The sequence below is a fragment of the Heteronotia binoei genome, chromosome 15 (assembly GCF_032191835.1).
Source record: "Heteronotia binoei isolate CCM8104 ecotype False Entrance Well chromosome 15, APGP_CSIRO_Hbin_v1, whole genome shotgun sequence".
Classification (NCBI taxonomy): domain Eukaryota; kingdom Metazoa; phylum Chordata; class Lepidosauria; order Squamata; family Gekkonidae; genus Heteronotia; species Heteronotia binoei.
In genome coordinates this window covers 42,653,244-42,669,870 of record NC_083237.1, presented here as the reverse complement: position 1 = coordinate 42,669,870, position 16,627 = coordinate 42,653,244, and the positions used below count along the sequence as shown (strand labels likewise).

The 16,627-nt window shown below is 38.9% G+C and overlaps 1 protein-coding gene and 1 pseudogene across 1 annotated transcript; both read right to left on the bottom strand.

Annotated features, from left to right (window-relative positions):
• Positions 1-1,395: 1,395 nt before the first annotated feature.
• Positions 1,396-4,088, bottom strand: LOC132583597 (olfactory receptor 5B21-like). The gene is made up of 2 exons (XM_060255219.1): positions 4,050-4,088; positions 1,396-2,352 (listed from the first exon to the last, which is right to left on the bottom strand). The coding sequence occupies exons 1-2, from the start codon at positions 4,086-4,088 to the stop codon at positions 1,396-1,398; spliced, it is 996 nt and encodes a 331-aa protein (XP_060111202.1).
• Positions 4,089-10,206: 6,118 nt separating this feature from the next.
• LOC132583596 (olfactory receptor 5AP2-like) lies at positions 10,207-10,941 on the bottom strand (annotated as a pseudogene).
• Between the last annotated feature and the right edge of the window lie 5,686 nt (positions 10,942-16,627).

Genomic DNA, 16,627 nt, shown 5'->3' with positions numbered 1-16,627 from the left:
ACAGCATTTGAAATTTTTACATATCATTGGTTGCCTCATCTAGTGATTTAAATTTTTATTGTTTTTGCAGTTGACACGATTTGTTGACATGATTTCCAAGCAATCGTATACGTTTAACTAAGCACTGGTATTCCAGCTGCCCTCTGATCAGAGACACGCCTCCCCCCCCCAAAAAAAAATTGAAAAGCTTGAATGTAAAAGGAAAATAATTAAAGCGGAACAGTGGCAGGTGATTTGATGACTCTAAAACTCTGGATCAAACTGAATGTAAAAACACCTATATTGACATAAGCTACTCCACAGGCAAAGAAGGTAGAACTTAAAATTGCTTTACCTCCAAGTGAAATCCACTAGGAAGATGAATATCAGATGAATTCCATCTGCTCTCCATTCTCGGGTTGGAGGATCTCAAGGCACACTCCTCTTGCCTCCTGGGTGCTTCATAAGTTCCAACCTACTGCATCTTGTTAGAATGCTGACTGCTGAACTGTCTTGACTCCTCCTGACTCTATATTTATTTGCTTTAGTTGAACCTAAATACAGACCAGTGTCTTCACCCATCTGAAGGGAGAAGGCATCATAGTGATGATTATGCTAAAATACTGCTCTGCTGGAGTCAAGCTTCTTACAGCAGTGGAGGGAAAACAAACCCCTGGCATTAGGGACAGATCTGGAACCCAGAGGATTATTATTTCTGAGATAAATTGTTTTAAAATAGATGTGTAGGCTGAAATGAACATTTAATTGTGTACACAAGCAAGACAAGTTAAAGACCTATTCTCTGATCAGTCTCCATAGGGTATAATGGAGTGTCCAACAGACATCTCTCTCTCCCCCTCCTGCCCCAACTGGTAGGAGGATGGTTGTGTTGTAAATGTTTTTCAAACATCAGAAAAAGAAACCAGTTGTAACTTCCCAGCCTCAGTTTTATAAATGCAAAGACCTAGGTGGAAAATGAAATATGAAAAGGAAAAGCATCCCCTATAGAAAAAATTAAGATATTTCAGTGACTGACTGTTTAGAGATTTCTGGAACTCGATCAAGCAAAACCCCCTGTGAAATGCCTTTGAAGGCAATGCTTTAAAATATTGGTTTATTTACATAATACTCCCCAAAATGTTTAAATAATTGTCATAGTTACATAACATATTCCAGAGTACTAAATAAATTCTTGTTTTTGTAAAAATGTATGCATTTCTGATCTCATCCTATCTTGAGATTGTTTACTCTTCTGTAGCATGGAAAATAAATAAGCTTGTAGTGGAAAATCTGTTGCTTCTTGTAGAATGCCATGCTATTAGCATGATCCGGTGGCAGCAATGCTGAAATGTCGTACGAGGATTTAGTTGTAGCTCCTCATGTATCTTTTAATAATGTAAAACAATACAGCTATCGTTAAGGTAAGGTGTGAACTACATTGACAATTTTAGTGGCAATTCTAAAAAAAGATACCTTGACCTCTCTGTTTCTTAGACTATAGATAAGTGGGTTGAGCATTGGAGTGAAGACAGTATAAAAGAGGGAGAAGGTTTTATGAAGCCCCTTTAACATGCTAGTTTCTGGAAGTACATAGACACAAATCAGAGACCCATAGAAAAGGATTACTGAAGTCAGATGGGAAGAACAAGTGGAGAAGGCTTTCTGCCTCGAAGCCTTGGTCTTCATTTGGAGAATGGTGATGATAATATTTATGTATGAGATCAGGGTAAGTAGGAAGGGGATAACAGTGTTGATGGAGGAACAAATGAAAATTACAAGTTCTGCTAACTGAGTATTGCTGCAGGAAAGCTTTAACACAGGGGCTAGGTCACAAAAGAAATGTTCAATTTCATTGGTACCACAGAACATGAATTTCCACAACAGTGATGCCACTATGCTGACATTTAGCAGCCCACTCATCCAAGAGATGATAATAAGCCAGATGCATACTCGGCTATTCATGAGATATATGTACCTCAGTGGGTTACATATGGCTAAAAACCGATCATATGACATCACAGCCAAGAGATAACACTCTGCAACAGCCAAAAAAACAAAGAAGTGATATTGTATAATGCAACCATGAACTGAAATGGTTCTATTCCCTGTCAGCAGACTGAAGAGCAGCCTGGGCAGGATGGTGGATGTGTAGCAGATCTCCAAGCATGAGAGGTTGCCTAGGAAGAAATACATGGGGGTGTGGAGATGTACATCATTGACAACCAGCACAACAATGATGAAATTGCCAACCACAGTTAGCATGTAGATGTTGAGGAAAGCCAGGAAGAGAAGAGTCTGAAGCTCTGGGTGGTCGTTAAATCCCAGAAGAACAAAGACTGTGTTGGCAGTTAGATTTGTTCTGTTCTGTATCTGCTGTAGGAAGTAAAAGATTTTATGAAATAAAGCTCTGATTAAAAAAAAAATATTTTCTACATGGTACGCATGGTAGATTAGAAAAACCTCTGGAAATTGGCACGCTTGAGCTGGGAATACATAGATTGATCCAGCATGGGGCAGTGGTTGTAGCCAGGTTTTTTTTTTTTTTTTAGCAGGAATGCACAGGAACACAGTTCTGAATGGCTTGGCATCAGAAGGTGTGGCCTAATATGCAAATGAGTTCCTATTGGGCTTTTTCTACAAGAAGCCCAGTGAAAGAATGGTGACATCTGGGATGTGGCCTAATATGAAAATGGGTTCCTGCTGGGCTTTTTCTACAAAAAAAGTCCTGGTTGAAGCAGACCCAGGTTCAAATTCCTGCCTGGGTAGCTCACTGAATGACCTTGAGCCAGAATAAACTACATCATCATAGGACTATTGCAAAAATAAAAAAAAATGGAGTACACGAGAACCATACAAGCCACCCTAAGGCCTTTGGAGAAGGGATGAGATAAAAGTGAGATAGATATTTTAAGAACTGGGATTCAGTTTGAGACCAAGAAAGAACATGAAAGCATTAGGTTAAATGTATATGGGATGAGTAAATGGAGTGCTGAAGAGCCCCATGGCGCAGAGTGGTAAAGCTGCAGTACTGCGGTCCAAAGCTCTGCTCACAACTTGAGCTCGATCCCAGCAGAAGCTGGGTTCAGGTAGCCAGCTTGAGGTTGACTCAGCCTTCCATGGTCAGTAAATGAGTCCCCAGCTTGCTGGGGGGAAAGTGTAGATGCCTGGGGAAGGAAATGGCAAACCACCCTGTAAAAAGTCTGCCGTGAAAGCGTTGTGAAAGCAACGTCACCCGAGAGCTGGAAACAACTGGTGCTTGCACAGGGGACTATCTTTACCTTTTTAAAAATGAAATGCTAGAATAACTATTCCAAAAAATAAATGGCAGACAAACATTTTTTAACAAAAACAAAAAAAAAAATGTTTTTAACAATGTTTTAGTGATGGAGATGATAGCAGTGAACAGAAGCCAGGAACTGGGTAGCAAAACATGCAGAATTATGTAACTGATCTAAAACAATAATGCAAGGGGGCTCCTTATCATGTGGAGAGCCAGTATGGTGTAATGATTAAGAGCACAGGCTCTAATCTGGAGAACTGGATTTGATTCCTTACTCCTCCTCCACATGCAGGCAGCTGGGTGACCGTGGGTCACTCACAGTTCTCTCAGAACTGTTCTCTCATGAACAGTTCTCTCAGAGCTCATTCAGCTGCAGGGGATTTTAATGCAAGAGTTGGCAATGATGAAAAAAATCTTTTTTAAGGCCCTTAACCTCAATTTAGATATTACTTTACTACCTTTTTTCCCCTATAGGAGGCAAGCTAAAGATAGCTTTTCAAACTTGGCAGGCATTTGCTTTGCCAAATTCTGTATCCAACACAATAGGGTCTGGCTAAATGGCCTGGAAAGGTTTTCTCATTCTGGGGATTTTACATTCATTTCTAAGAAGGGTTGCAGCACAATTGATTACATTACTGTCCCTCCCTCACTAGAATCTTATTTAAATATTTCTGCATAGGTGATCTCATTACCAGTGATCACCTTCCACTTATTTTGATCGTCCATGCAGAGTTTTCCCCTGACCTTTCCCTTAATCCCTCTCTACACTTGGTGGATTCTATGTTCTTACCAAAAATCTGCTGGAATAATCAGACAATATGAGAAGCATAGTTACTTTTAAACTCTCATTCCTTTTCGAATCTTAGAAGTGTTTTGACTAATGCAACTAATCCTTCAGTGCTAATAACAGCCTATGATTCCCTAATATCTGACATTCTTAGTTCATTAAATGCTAGACCTAAAAATGTAAAAAAGGAAAGAAACATGAAATTTCTGCAGCCCTGGTTTGATAAAGAATGTAGAACCATTAAAACTCTGTTGCGCAATACCTATAGATGCTACCGTGACTCTGGGGCTTTTTCCTTACCATCAGAGTACTTTGACCTTCAAAATCAGTTGTCTCCCAAAGTACTTTATACACTTCTGGACCTTTCAAACTATCTCAGGTAGATCTTCCGGAGTGGCCCTCTGTGCCTCCTGATGAAGTTAAAGAACTAATTTCGCAATTGAAATTAGGTAAAGCAGCAGGACCTGATGCTATTCCTTCTGAAAACCTAAAGTGAGATTCAGATTGGTGGGCTACTCCTCTCACATCCCTCTTTACAAATATTGACAGAACAGGCATAATTCCTAAAGCCTGTCTCAACTCAATAGTGGTCCCAATTTATAAAAAAGGAGATCCCACCATCCCAAATAATTACAGGCTGATTAGTCTCCTAACTACCATTGGCAAACTATATTCTAAACATCTCTTGAGTAAACTTGAACAATGGATGACACGAGAAAAAATTCTTGGTCCTGAACAACTGGGATTTTGTAAAGGCAAAACTACTCTTGATCATTGTAATACCTTGTCTCATCTAATTTCCAAATACGCTATTAGGAAAAAGATGAAATTGTATGTAGCCTTTTTAGACTTAAAGGGAGCATTTGATTCAATTGACAGGGACCTGCTTTGGGCTAAACTTGAACAAACAAGTATTGATAAAAGACTTCTCATGCTTGTTAAAAATTATATACTTCTAACTTTTGTCAGGTCAAATGCTCTTCATCAGGCAATCTTACGTCAAAAATCTTGTTAAACAAAGGGGTTAAACAAGGCTGTATGTTGGCCCCTTTTCTGTTTAACCTCTTTCTTCATGACCTTGCTCCCTTTTTGTCAGATATCTATCATCATAGTCCTAAACTCGGTGCCAGACATGTTCCCTTACTTTTATATGCAAACAATACAGTTTTACTATCTTGTTCCAGAATTGGATTAAAACGCTTGCTTGCCTGTTGTATCACTTTCCTTAACTACAATAAGCTCCTATTGAACTATGACAAATCTAAAATTGTTGTATTTTCCAAATCTTGGAAACCAATTAAATGGTCAATAGGTGGCAAAGAGATGGAACAAGTAAAATACTATAAATATTTAGGAATTCATTTCCAATATAACTCACTTTGGACTAATCACCGTAACTGTATAATTAAGTCAGTCAATGTTAACGTTGCAGATATTCAGTGCTTCTTTTATAGTAGAGGCAATCAGTTTGTCCCAGCTGCGCTAAAAATCTTTAAGGCTAAAGTGATACCATAGCTCTTATATGGGGTCCCAGTTTGGATCACAGCCTTGGACAACAACATTGAAGGTGTCCAATCAAAATTTCTATGGAAAATCCTGGGATTCCCGAAGTGCGTACCATATGCAGTTCTATGTTTAGAAACAGGGATGAATCTTGTGGAAACACAAGCATGGCTATTGTTATTTAAATATTGGTTATGGCTACATTTCTACTCAGATTCGGAGAGCCTTCTATATCAACTGCTCTCAGAATCCAATATGTCAAATTGGTTAGTATTTATTGAGAGGAAAATTAAGTCTATGGGCATTGATATAGATTCACTTTTTATGCTATCCCTAAAAGATGCATTCTTGAAATTTAAGCTTAGAATCTTGGATATCGAAATGCAAACATTATATAGCCTGGCCAACAAAACTTGCTCCCCGCTGAATTTTGAACTTCCTCTTTCTGTAGGAATATTAGCATCATATTTCTCCTTTCTGCAAGCACCACAACAACGGCGTGCTTTCTCATTAATGAGATGCAATGCATTACCATCTGCTATTTTATTTGGCAGATTTAACAGGATTGATTACTGTGCCAGACATTGTCTTTGTAATCCCAAATGTATCGAAACTATCTCCCATGTATTATTGAATTGTCCCCTTTATGATGATATTCGTCGTACATATTTGAAAGATATTTTAGCAGATATGTTGAGCTGTGCTGATTCAGGCAAAGTCTACAGACTTTTAAATGACACCTGCTCTGAGTTAACTTTAACGGTTGCCGAATTTCTTCAACAGGCCATGGAAATCCAACAGAGACTGGCTCTGGAATGACCATATCTTATTTGTTTTATTCATTTAATTTTGTTAAACTTGAAATTACATATATTTTACTCATTTTATGTACATTAGCTCCCTTGCGTACTCTATTATCCAGGATTTTATATTACTTATATTGTTATTTGTACTGCTAAACCTGTTTTATGCCAATAAAGGCTTGTTGTTGTTGTTGATATCATTATAACAATATGTGTGACTGGCTCTCTGAACTACCAGCTTTAATTTTAAAATAATTAAGACCTCATTTCAGTGATATCAGGAAAAAAGGCATACGTCTGTAATTATTTACCTCTTTTTGAAATGAAAGCTGGGAATTCACATATTGTCAGAACATCATAATAATATGGTGAAAATTAGTTACTTACTATGTAACGTCTTTTCATCATGCAATCTCTGCTCAACTCTGGCAACAGAACAGCAGATCATGTTGTTGATCAAGACCTACTTGAAACATCCAAAGAACTGACTGATCACTAGCAGAAGCCAGTCAAGGAAATACTTGTGTTTCTATAGCTGATCTACAGCTGCATATTATTGGCAGTTGAAATTTCCCATGTCAACATGTGCCAGAAACATTTCCAGTGGGAAGATGGATGACAGACCTGAGTGGTGACTTGCTGTTACGGCACTAAACTCAAAAAGAGGACCAAACCCATAGGGCTACTTATGCAATTGTGGTTACTCTAACTGAAGAGTAACTGCTGGGTAGTAGGTGCCCAGCTTGAAAAATGAAGGGTGTCGTTGTATCACCTCACATGCAATTCATTGTGTGTTGATTCAAAGCCTTGGATATGCAGAAATGAGATTCTCTGCAGGCTAAAGGAAAAAGTTGAGATAGTAAATAGAATTGATCTACCTCAAAGTGAATTTCAGTAGGTGGCTGAATTTTAGAAAGAGTCTCTCTGCTCCCCATTTTTCAGTTTTGGGATCACAGTGCACACTCCTCTTCTCTTTTGCGTCCTTTGTATGCATCAGCCAATTTGCCAAAGAACTTTCTGTTGGAGGCTGAGCTAACCCTTTTTTAATCTTCTACATTGGTACTTCAACACAAAATAGTGTCTTTGGTTACTTGGAATAGGGAGGTTTTTGTGCTGGTAGTCAGTGCTGCTCTCTGTCGAAAAAGTCATTACTTCTCTCTGACAAAAAAGGTTGAATAAAAACCTGTTCATAGGGGAACGAGACTCTCAGGATTGTTCTCCCAGAGGGAAGCTTGATTGGACTGCAGATTGGGTATACAAGGGCCAGTACTGAATGGTCCCAACTGGCCATTTTAGCAGACTCTGAGGCAAATAAAAGCATTTTCTTTTTTTATCATACGCTTGCATAAGAAAATTATTGCATATGCAGGTGCAGCATCAGATTTGGTTACTGGAAGGTAAGGGAAGCATTTGTGAGAAAATGGCACATGTCACTGCACATATCTTTTCTGCTGTCAGACATGTTCAGGATCGTTGTGTGCAGATGAGCAGTCTGTCAGACATTTGGCTTCCTGATTGTTGCACATTGAGCATCATAAAAGATGTGTTACCGGCCATAACATTTGTATCCAACATGGTGGACAATTTCTTGCATATAGATAAAACACTTTCAGTTCATGGCTGTATCATCTTTCTCTCCTCCCACCATGGCAACAAAAACAAATTTCCTGGAATCAGTGTCCTATGGCTAATATTTTGTGATCTGAAGACCTCGGTACTCTGCTGACATCGGGATCAGCACATTCCGCATTCAACTAGAGACTGGAGCATGGATCTGTTGTTTTCTGACTACTTCGTATCAGTTTTTCAGATGTTCAAATTATATTTCTTCTATGACTTTATCCCAATAGCAAAACTTTTCTGCAGTGACTCCACCCAATGGAATGTGGCTGACTTTCTGCTCACAGCCACCCCCATTCCTCCTTAATAATGACCTTCTAATAATGACCTTGTACCATTGCCACCATCTTGAAGATACTGTCTACCAGTGGGAGACAAAAGCACTTCTCAGACTTGTTCTGGTTTGCAATTTCTATGCAACCATAATCATAGTTTACATATTACCAGACATTTTCAACTTGACACAGTTAAATAAAGCTTTCTTCATCTTCTGTACAGTTCTGACACCATTTTCAGCCCTCTCATTTACAGCATGGAAAACAAAGAAATTCCTGAAGATTTAAGAAGAATTTGTAGGAAATTTTTGCAGGTCTCTCTACCATAATTATGTCAAATGAGATAGATCAAGATGGGTAGCCATATTAGTATGTCTGCAGCAGTAAAAAAGTATAGGAGTTCAGGAACACCTTAACAACTAACAAAATTTGTGGCAGGGTATGAGCCTTTATGACTCATTTCTAGTTGGGAAGACTGTTACCATAGGTCTTGTCCAGAAACAAAGAAATTCCTGAAGATTTAAGAAGAATTTGTAAGAAATTTTTGCAGGTCTCTCTACCATAATTATGTCAAATGAGATAGAACAAGATGGGTAGCCATATTAGTATGTCTGTAGCAGTAAAAAAGCATAGGAGTTCAGGAACACCTTAACAACTAACAAAATTTGTGACAGGGTATGAGCCTTTATGACTCATTTCTAGTTGGGAAGACTGTTACCATAGGTCTTGTCCAGAATCAGAGAGATTTGGCTTCATATTTTGTCGTGGGATGTAACAAAACATACTGTTAACATACAAATCTCTTTCTTAGATTTTCGAACACTGGACTGAATAAAATGTAGTGACAGATATCAAATGCTGGACCTTTAAACAAAATATTATGAGGAAAGGTGGGATGCATTTACAAATTTCCTGGCCTTGAGTTTTAATATGGAGTAGAAAACTATGAGAAACTCTGTCCCTAATTTTGTGCCTATAACTGAAGGCATCCCCACAAGGAAGCCACAATGGTATCAGTGGACATATGGTTCGTTCTCTATATGCAGGTGCCCCTGAAGACTTTGAGAGCCTGGTGAGGATGATAACTGTAGGAATTACCTCACAGGAGCTCTTACATTTATGCTTCAGTGTGTATAGTGCTCTCTTCAGTCAAAAATTAATAGAGAGGCCTCCTTTGAATTTAGGAGGCTGTGACTACATTCAGAAAAGCAGTAGTGCATTCTCATGTCAAGTTTAGAAATGCAGAAACCTAGGGGGGAAATGGCAATATTGAAGGGAAAAGCATCCCCCCCCCCATTTTTTCCTATGGAAAAAATAGACATTTTACAAAAAATATTTAAAATAAAAGAACCTTATGAAATCTTATCACCAACAGAATGAGTGAAATGCTTTTTAAGTTAATGTTTTAAAGTATTGATCTATTTGCTCTTTATTTTCTCAATGTGAAGAATAATTACACAATAATTGTGCAAGGTTTTTCACAACATTACACAATGACATATCTGGTATATTGTATTTCAAATTCCACTTCTCCTTTAGATAGTTCTATCTTATGCAGTATATGAAAAAAAAAAAGGTTTATTAGAGGAACATATTATTTCATGAGCAATGTTATCATATCGGTGGTTCTGGAAAGTGCCATCAGGTCTCAATTGACTTATAACAACCCTATAGAGTTTTCCAGGCAAAAGAAGTGCAGAATTGGTTTGCCGTTGCCTGCCTCTGCACAGTGACTCGACTTAAATGGTGGTCTCCCATCCAAGTACGAATCAGGGCCAACCCTCTTTAGCTTCTGAGATCTGAAAAGATAGGTGTAGTCTGGGCCATCCAGGTTAGGTTATCATAACATGTGTATGATAAAGTACTGAAATGTGCAGAGAACTACAGCTCCTTAACAATATCAAACAGCCATAATTAAGATAAGGTAAAAGAGACATGGACAATTTTAGTGGCAGTTCTCTAAAGGGATGCCTTCACCTCTCTGTTTCTCAGACTGTATATAAGAGGATTTAGCATAGGAGAAAGGACAGTGTAAAACAGGGAGAAAGTTTTATGAAGCTCATTCATTGTTTTCATTCCAGGGAGTAAATAGACACAAATTAGAGACCCGCCCCCCGAAAGTGTAACTACAATGAGATGAGAGGAACAAGTGGATAAAGCCTTCTTCCTTGAAGCCTTGGTCTTCATTTGGAGGATGTTGGTGACAATATTCATGTATGAGATCAGGGTAAGGAGAAATGGTGGAACAGTGTCTATGAAGGCAAAAATGAAAATTAGAAGTTCCACGAAATGAGTGTTGCTGCAGGAAAGCTTTAACATGGGAGCTAGGTGACAAAAGAAATGTTCAATTTCATTTGGACCACAAAACAACAGCTTCAGCAACAATTATGTTATTATACTGATACTTAATACCCCACTCATTCAACAGAAGGTAATAAGCCAGATGCAGACTCTGCTATTCATGAGAGATGTATATCTCAATGGTTTAAGTATGGCTAAGTATCGATTGTATGACATCACAGCCAAGAGATAACATTCTGTTGATGCTAAGACACCAAAGAAGTGATATTGTATAATGCAGCCATGAACTGAAATGGTTCTATCCCCTGTCAACAGACTGAAGAGCAATCTGGGCGAGATGGTGGATGTGTAGCAGATCTCCAGGCATGACAGGTTGCCTAGGAAGAAATACATGGGGGTGTGGGGATGCTCATCACTGACAACCAGCACAACAATGATGAGATTGCCAGCCACAATAAGCACATAGATTGTGAAGAATGCTACAAAGAGAAGAGTCTGGAGCTCTGGGTGATCACTGAATCCTCGAAGAATGAAGTTTGTGTTGAAGAACAGATTTGTTGCATTCTGTATTTGCTGTAAGAACTAACACAAATTTGAGCAGACTTTGGAGGATGGTGTAAGACAGGAGGGCCTGGCGTGACTTTGTCCATGGGGTCGCAAAGGGTCGGACTCGATTGTGCGACTGAACAACAACAAGTACTTAATAGACCAGGTTTAATCCCTTCACCTGCGGTACAGGAACTGGCTATAAGGGAAAGTGTTACGATTTGGGAGTTCCCAGATGAAAGCTAGTGGGTTGCTTTAGGTGAGAAATTTGCTTGTAGCTTTAGAACTGCAATAGAGGAAATATTACACTGGTTTACTGTGTGGGGTTAATGAAAGACCACAATGAAATGATGTATCTAAGGGTTTTCAAATGCTGCAAGTGCTAACTATGAATGTTGCAAAAAATACAGTGGTGCAATAACATGTTCCACCCCTTGCAAATCTTGTCTCTGCAATGAAATCTATAGATGGCCTTATAAACTAGTTTCTAAACTTTAGTGTCCACAATGGAGGGATTATAATACAGGAATACTTTACAGGGCTGATGCACAGATTACAACAAAAATATTCATTGGATTTATTGATGTGAAAAGAAAAGTTGTTAAAGTTGTGACTCACAGTGATACCATAGCACACTTCATGCAGCTGACCTTAAATTTTAGGCGGACTCTGGTTAACATACTCACACTGCTGTGCCAGAAACAGCTCTTATGGCGAAATGCATCACAAACCAGAGCAGCACTCGGGAGGTGTCTCTTTTCTCCTTTGACTAAGCTTGAATGTCAACAAACCTTTATCTTATAAACTGAGAATGGTCTTCTAAGGGGAGATGCCAGAGAACCAGCTTCTACTTTATTTAAGGACACCAAGTTGTCTGGATATAATTAACAAAGGAAAGCATAACCTGATTGTTGCAGCTGACGATCCTGAAATATGTGAAATAAGGGATGTCACCCATGCACCTGATGGAGGAAAACACTCATGACTGTCCTCAATGCAAGATATGGGGATCACTAACAAACCTATTGAAATTTTGTCATGGAATGTGGCGGGATGGCTAAGATGTATCCATTTGTACATAGAGGTTCCTTTTTTTCAGAGAGATTTTGATATTATTATATTGCAGGAAACGTGGATGGCAGAAACTCTTTGGTTGGATGGTTATTCCTCCTATAATTTACCGACAGTTCCAGGAAAGGGCCCAGGGAGGTTAAGGGGAGGCCTGGGTATCTTTATTTCTAATGCCCTTAAGGTTCAATGCGTATTGAAACCCTCGCTGTCCCATTTAGCTATGGCTCTATTGGTGAGATGGGACAGGGGAAGCCTGATTATCATAAATGTATACATCCCACCTCTAACAAAACAGTCATCTATAGAAGAAAATTGGGCATTACTAGACCAATTTATAATAAATCTTGCCCTGGAACATCCAGAAGCTCAAATTTTAGTGGCAGGGGATTTTAATGCCCGTATGGGAATGAATGATGCCTTTTTGCTAAACAAACATAATTCCCTACTAGATGAGCAGGAGCAAGGCCAGAATGGACTCCCCTTCACACAAGATTCTAAAGATTGTAAGGCAAACTTTGCTGGCCTATGTTTAGCTAAATTAGCAGGTAGAAGAGAGCTCCATATTTTAAATGGGGCATTCTATAGCGATTATCCAGGCAAATACACTTTTATGTCCGGGAATAGAATGAGCACTATTGATTATATGCTGATATGCAATTCTCTATTACCTCTGATTAAAAATTTCCAAGTATTCCCATACTTGGAGGGTGACCATCTACCGTACCTCTATGTCTGCAGATAGCGCTTCCATTAAATACTAACCAAAAAGAGGCACGTTATACAACAAGGATAGGAATTAGGGGGAGAAGAGTACGGTGGGGTGGGGAACTGGATAAAAAAGTGAAAGAAATCTTAACTCCAGAAAATTTGCTGAAGCATGTGTCAGTGTTTACAGCTTTAGAGAAAAACCAAGACCCGCTAATAGTTTACCAAGATATAATTCAGGAGATTTACTCTATTATGACTGTACCAATAGGGAATAGATTATATAGGAAAACCAAACCTTGGTTTGATTCTGAATGTGTTCAAGCAAAAAAAGAACTAAATCGTTTGTATTACCTTGCGATGAGAAGTAGCATAGAAAAAAGGGTAGAGACACAAAATGCCTTAGTGAGCCATAAAAAACCCTATAAAGACATTATTCATAGGAAGAAGAAAGAATATACTAGGAAACTATGGGAGGAACTTATACAGCCTGTTAAACTAAAAAACTGCACTTTTTTGGAAACTAATAAAGATTGGGGGATTTAAGACAACCTTTCCCCTGGACATGTATATCCCGGTGGAAACATGGACTGCTTTCTTTCAGAATTTATATGATGACAATGTTCAACCACCTTTTTCAGGTAACACAGAGAACCTTCCTCAGTGGCCACCAGTTAGTATGCAAGAAATAAAAGCCCATATAATGCAACTGGAAAATAGGAAAGCCCCAGGTATAGACGGCATACCAGCTGAAGTGCTTAAAGAGAATGTAAATTGGTGGGCACAGTTTCTGGCATCTTTTTTTTACTTATGTTGATCAAACAGGTCGAATTCCAAAGCAGTGGGGAACAGCTATAGTTGTCCCTATTTTTAAGAAGGGCAATCGAAATAATCCCGCCAATTATAGGCCCATAAGTCTTTTAAATATTATAAGTAAGATTTATACAAGACATCTTTTAGAAAAACTAGAAATATGGATGGAACAAGAAGAAATTATCCCCTTGGAACAGGCTGGATTTAGGAAAGAAAGGTCGACAACTGAGCACTGCCTAATATTGCAACAGCTAATTGAGAAGTACTCTGGCAAAGGTACAACCGCTCTATATGCGGCTTTTATTGATTTAAAGGCAGCATTTGATTCCATCTCAAGGCAACGATTGTGGCAAAAACTAGCGGCTTCCAATATTGATAAAAGGCTCCTATTTCTTATTCGTGGCCTCCATGAAGAATCATTTCTTAGGGTGAGATGCAATATGCAAGGATTACTCACAGAACCAATAAAAATCAAGAAGGGCGTAAGACAGGGTTGTCTTTTGGCCCCCATCTTATTTAATTATTACATCAGTGATATGGTGGAACATATGACTGATATTAAATTACACCCCCCAAAGCTGGCTCTTCGCCACCTTTCAGTACTGCTATATGCAGATGACGTGGTACTGTTATCTAGAACACCTATTGGGTTGCGGAGGGCATTAGACAGCTTTGTTAAGTATTGTGAAAAGGAACGTTTGGTAATAAATTTTGAAAAAACAAAAGTGATGGCATTTGGTAAAAAAGCCAAGAAGAGGTATTGGACTATGAAAGGGGAGAAAATAGAACAAGTAACAAAATTTACTTATTTGGGAATTGTAATTCAGGATACAGACGCCTATACTGAACATTGTAATATGAGGGTGGAGAAAGCTGAGAAAACAATGTATGCTATCCTGAGATTTTTTCGTCCTAAGGGGGGCTTTTATGTTCCGGCAGCACTGAAACTGTTCCAATATAAAGTTTTAACACAACTGCTGTATGGTATTAACCTGGGCATTTCGGCTAAAAAATTACAGGCTCTTGAAAAAGTGCAATCTAAATTTCTCTGTAACATCTTGCAGCTCCCGCCAGGTGTGCCAAATGCCCTTTTGTGACTAGAAACTGGGCAAATGAGAATTGAGGCCAGAATTATGTTATCTTCAGCATACCAATGGCTAAGAATCTATAATCAAAAAAGGCCTCTTTCCTCTAATAATTCAAGACCTCTATAGGCCAAGATGGCTGCAATTGGTTGAAAGCAATTTGGAAAGTATAGGATTCTCACTTGAAAACCTCTTGACACAGAGTAATGCCAAAGCAAAAAGTATTATCAAACAAAGAATCTGTGATATAGAGAGACAAAGGGATCTAGAACAGGCCCCTTCTTTTTTGGCGTCTACTGAGACCAAATATGTTATGAGGATCGCCAAGTACTTTTCTTATTTGGAGGTATCAGCTCACAGAAGAGCCTTTACATTGGCTCGATGTGCAGCCATGCCCTCAAAAGTGTTAGAAGGGAAATATAGAAAAGTTCCGTATGAAGATCAACGCTGTTCTTGGACTACGGGAGAGGTGGAGTCGATGACTCATGTTTTTTCGATGCCCATTCCACCAAGCATATAGGGACAGGTTTGTTTCCTCGACTGTAGTTAAACCAATAACAGATGCGGACAGGGCGTGTTTGGAGAAACTTTTGGTGGATGCAAGTCCATCTATCTCTAGACAGATAGCTAAATTCTGCCATTACTTTGTGAAGTTCCATACTAAGAAACAAGAAATTGTAGGTTTTGTATGATCTGTTTGAATTTTAGGTTATAAACGATTTTATATATTCTGATTTAAAGGATTTTATATTAATTTGAACTGATTCTGGATTTTAAAATTGGTTAAATTATATTTTAGTTATCCCTGACCTGTATAGGTGTGGAAAAGTTTTATGTATTTTATTGTAGTTTATGTAGTTTAGGAGGGTTTTTACATGATGGGAGTTTTCGCACTGACCTTCTAGTGGCGCGACCACCCTCTTTACACCGGAGGATCTGCCCGGATTTCGCACAAGAAGCGCCGGCGCACCCAAAAGAGCCGGCGACTTCCGTCGCGAAACCCGCTCAAACGTTTTCCTGCTTCTTGGCGGTTTCCGTTTGAGCAGGTTTCGCGACGGAAGTCGCCGGCTCTTTTGGGTGCGCCGGCGCTTCTTGTGCGAAATCCGGGCAGATCCTCCGGTGTGAAGAGGGTGGTCGCGCCACTAGAAGGTCAGTGCGAAAACGCCCGATGTGTTATAGTTTTTATATTGGTCTATGACCGTAATAAAAAGTTCAAGACTAAGCTTGAATGTCAACAGACCTTTATCTTATAAACTGAGAATGGTCTTCTAAGGGGAGATGCCACAGAACCAGCTTCTGCTTTATTTAAGGACACCAAGTTGTCTGGATAGTGAAACTAGGGTCAGAAGTATATTTAGGCACAAAGACAGATCCAATGGATAATCAGACTCGTGGATAACTATTGGCTGCAGTATCATGTACAGAACCAAAAGAGAAATGCAGAATTAAAATTAAAAATCTCTTGGATTTACATTTAAAAAAACCCATCAAATTCTTCCCATTTTGTTTTCCCTTTGTGATAATGAAGTTGGACAGTAATAAGGTACTGGCAGAACTTGTGTGTCCAGACTGCAAGGTCAAAGGGTGCCATTCTCGTCTTAGCCACTTTATGTGATGGCACATATCCTGAGATATAGTGACATGAGTTTCTCCAAGGGCAAAGACGGTAGTTGAGCTACTACTTAAAATTGCTTTACCTCCAAGTGAAGATGAAAATCTGATATATCCATCCACTCTCCATTCTTGGGTTTGAAGATGTCTAGGCATACTCCTCTTTGCTCCTGGGTTCTTCATAAGTTCCAGGCCTTTTCCATCTTGTTAGAATGCTGATTACTGAACTGTCACAACTTCTCCTGACT

What these genes read in the sequence shown, in the direction of transcription:
- LOC132583597 (XM_060255219.1), bottom strand. Translation starts at nt 4,088, where the DNA reads ATGCTTCTCATATTGTCTGATTATTCCAGCAGATTTTTG. An exon ending in ATTATTCCAGCAGATTTTTG is followed by an intron (nt 2,353 to 4,049) that starts GTAAGAACATAG and finishes TACTTCCTACAG; the next exon opens with CAGATACAGAACAGAACAAA.